This window comes from Osmerus eperlanus, chromosome 21, assembly GCF_963692335.1.
Source record: "Osmerus eperlanus chromosome 21, fOsmEpe2.1, whole genome shotgun sequence".
Classification (NCBI taxonomy): domain Eukaryota; kingdom Metazoa; phylum Chordata; class Actinopteri; order Osmeriformes; family Osmeridae; genus Osmerus; species Osmerus eperlanus.
In genome coordinates, this window is record NC_085038.1 from 11,078,089 (window position 1) to 11,082,022 (window position 3,934).

General features: G+C 44.8%; 1 protein-coding gene across 1 annotated transcript; it reads left to right on the forward strand.

Moving 5' to 3' along the window:
* Positions 1-875: 875 nt before the first annotated feature.
* On the forward strand, positions 876-2,805 carry zic2b (zic family member 2 (odd-paired homolog, Drosophila) b). The gene is made up of 3 exons (XM_062447247.1): positions 876-1,778; positions 1,955-2,118; positions 2,231-2,805. The coding sequence occupies exons 1-3, from the start codon at positions 896-898 to the stop codon at positions 2,408-2,410; spliced, it is 1,227 nt and encodes a 408-aa protein (XP_062303231.1). The 5' UTR covers positions 876-895; the 3' UTR covers positions 2,411-2,805.
* Positions 2,806-3,934: the final 1,129 nt, after the last annotated feature.

Consider the following 3,934-nt stretch of genomic DNA (forward strand, 5'->3'; position numbering starts at 1 on the left):
GTCCTTTCAGCTTGGCGACTCCCGGGAGACACACTCCCCTTTCCTGTCCGACTGGAAATCTATTTTTTCATCCTGATTTCAGCCCTTCCTTTGAACTTGGGCCCCCCGCGGTTCTGTCAGCGGGGCAGGGAGACACATGGACCGGGTATGGAGGTGGTGCATGTCTCTACCCTCCATGCTTATCATCCTACCCGCTACTATAGGGTGGGATTCGCTAACCACGGATTCGCTTTTAAAGATTCCCTTTCTCCTTTACCTTTAGGCCCAACAAAAATACAACAACAAAAATACTGATCTCACAACTATGGGTGTTATTTCTGATGTTTACATAACTGGGAGTTGTATTAGAGGCAGCTGTGTAAGTTTGCTGTCCAGTAGGATATAACAACCTAATAAAATCTATAGATTTTCTTTGAAAAGACAGTTTCCCGTCAAGGCCCCCTGCCCCCCCAAAACACAGTCTGGGCGGGGCGCCCACTGGAGACTAACCTTTAATTGGTGGGAGGGACGGGGATCCACCAGGCGACGTGTCCAATCAGCGCTCAGCTCGGGGACCCCCCGGGCTCCCTAAAAGAGGAGGTAAGATGTGACTCGTGAGTACCTTGGAGAGTAGCGCCGTAGACTTCAGGGAGCACGAACAGGCTGGTCTTTTTCGCATTCCACATTGACAACAAGATATTTTTTATATGTTTGTTTATAACCGAAGCTATTGATACAGCTATAGCTGTTGGATTCTCTGGTCCAGCTGTGAAAATATCTGCTCTACATTGCAACTATCATTTTAAAGGAACTTTAAAATCCTTATAGATCTTTTTTGGTAACATTTGAGGACATTCAGTGTTCAAATATTGTCTTGTGCGCATCGGCAATACCGCGAGCCCAGGGCCTCGCTGTGATGCTGTTGGAGTCTAGCTATCAGGCCGCGAGCACAGGGGTCAGCGCGTTCTCCAGACACCAATCCGCTTCTGAGATGCACGAGCGGGAATCTGGCTTCATGGACGCAGTTCACATGGGCGCTTTTAAGATAAATGATCATTCACCAGGTCAGGGTAACGCGTTTGCAGGCCAGGGGAGTGGGTACGCGGCCTCCTATGCCAGTTCTACTCGGGACTTTATCCTGCGTAACCGGGGGTTCGGAGGAGACTCGCCCTCGGGTAACGACCAGCACGCACTACTCAGAACCATGGCGGGGTCCCTGCATCACCCTCACACGGAGGGCCAAGGGCACGGGCACATACTCTTCCCTGGGATTCATGAACAGCACCATGGCTCTGCCAACGTGCTGGGCGGGCGGCTGGGGATGCCTGGCGAGGTGTTCGGGCGAGCGGACCAATATCATCATGTATCCGGGCCAAGAGCGGACCCTTACGGCCAGTACGGTGCCATAGGTCTGAACATGGGAATGGCTACGCATCACCACCCCGGCGCCTTCTTCCGTTACATGCGACAACAGTGCATCAAACAGGAGTTGATTTGCAAGTGGGTTGACACTGATCAACCAGGCGGCTCCAGCCGATGCTGTGGCAAGACCTACGGCACAATGCACGATCTGGTGGCGCACGTCTCCGTGGAACACGTCGGTGGGCCCGAGCAGAGTAGCCATGTCTGTTTCTGGGAGGACTGCCCGCGAGAGACCAAACCATTCAAGGCCAAATACAAGCTGGTGAATCACATTCGCGTGCACACCGGGGAGAAACCGTTCCCGTGCCCATTCCCTGGTTGTAGCAAGGTGTTTGCGCGCTCAGAAAACCTTAAAATCCACAAGCGGACGCACACAGGTAAACCATTAGACCGTTAATATTTGGCATCCTTACAATTTATGTTAAAAGGTGATTATTATTAATGTTGGCCATGGTTATTTATTTAAACTTTGCCCGTAGTAATGTGTTTTAATCCCCTTTTGTAATATGTTCTAAACCCTTGTATTAATTTTCTCTCCTTCCTTTCTTTCCAGGAGAGAAGCCGTTCGTGTGTGATTACTTCGGCTGCGACAGACGCTTTGCCAACAGCAGTGACCGCAAGAAACACATGCACGTTCACACGTCTGACAAGCCCTATCTGTGCAAGATGTGTGAGAAGTCCTACACGCATCCAAGCTCTCTGCGCAAACACATGAAGGTATGGTTCTCCTTGTACATATATATTTTACTTCGTTTTCGCATTTAAGATAAATCTTTTCCATCAAATTATGGACTTATTTAGCTCATGATGTTTAATGTTTTTTTTGCAGGTCCACGACTCACTCTCAACCACCGAGTCCTCTCCAGCCGCCAGCTCAGGGTACGAGTCCACTAGTCCATCTGGTCTGGTGTCTCCCGCCTCAGAGTCGCAGAGCAACATGTCCCCGGACATCATCGTGCTCGGTCACAGCGGACACAGCCACAGCAACTTCAGTGAGTGGTACGTCTGAACGCCACGCAAAATTCTTGGACATCGGATCCAAATCTCGGGGAATACTCAGGGGACTGATGCACCTGAAACAGAGACAACATGTGGGGGCTATTGGACTGTAAAATGGACCATGCCTCCCAAAATTATTGTGAACTGATGCAAGCCGTTAAAAAAGAAACGACGAATATGAATTGAAATGGAAAGTTATAATCAGTCAAAAGTTGGTTAGGTTCTGAAGCCATTTTCTAAGTGGCTGGTAACCTTATTAATTCCAAAAAAGTGCCAAAGCTAAACATTCTTTATGTTCGTCTATTTACATTTTAAGAAATATCTATCGATAAAGATATTTGACGAGTAAGTGTTTTATATCCTCCGTAAAAGGCAACTCGTTTATAGGCTGCTCTAAAGGAAACTATTTATAGATATATTGTTGACCTTTTTATTTTGTTTAATTACTTGTTCATATAATGTTTGTTTTGTACTGTATAAAAAATAAATGAATGTAAAACAAATCTGCGTTTTCCATTTATGATGCCCCATGTGTGTAACAACTTTATAGAGGCTAAATGAAAGAGGCATTTTTGGTAGGACTACATCTGACAATGACCATAACATTTTTTCAAATGTATTTTAATTGTTCCTTTCATTATATTCAGTTATTTTACAGATTCAACATTAGGCTATATTTACTTTGAGAAATAGACAAATGAATTCAGACAATGGATTTGTGGTCATCACAGGTCAGTGAGTGTGCTAGCTACAATATAGCATAAGGTACTGGCAGGATCATGCAAAATACAGCGTAATAAGCCTACATTTAACCCTTGTGTTATCTTCGGGTCATTCTGACCCATCAGTCATTGTGACCCACCGTCGTATTGCGACAGATTTACCGCATACAAAGACAAAGTGAAGCATTTTCTTTTAACAGCTAGGCTGTCTCAGACCCCCCACATTGCAAAGGTTAAAAGAAAATTATTTTAATTTGTTTTTGTATTGGGTAAAATTGGGTAAACACAACGATGGTTCGTTATGAACCTTTGGGTCATGTGACCCGAAGGCAGCACGAGGGTTAAAAAACTTTGGCATCTGAAAATACACTGTCTGGTTAATGTCAATCTACTAATTTATTAAAACAAGTGTGAAATGTAAAGTCTTTTTTACAATCAATGTCACAATGGGATTCATGGTTGTGCTCTGATAACTTATTTATATGATATAATCGTGTCTAACTGATATCTTAGTTAAACTCTCAAAGAACACAAACTCAAATAGGAGAGAAATGTAGGGTTGGAATTGAAGCACCCAGAATGTACCATCAAATCAGAGTAGGCTAGCCTGTGTTGATGGATGTGAAGCCATGATGTCCTTAGACTAACCCATTGTATGACACACATTAAAACTTTTACCTGACTTGAAAGGACTCGCAACTATGTAACATTGTAGCCTGAAATATAAAGTATATGGAAAAATACGTGCAACCTCGCGTTTTTACGGCACGGAGCTTGGTCAGCACTGATTGGGAGAAATGAAGACTCCTACC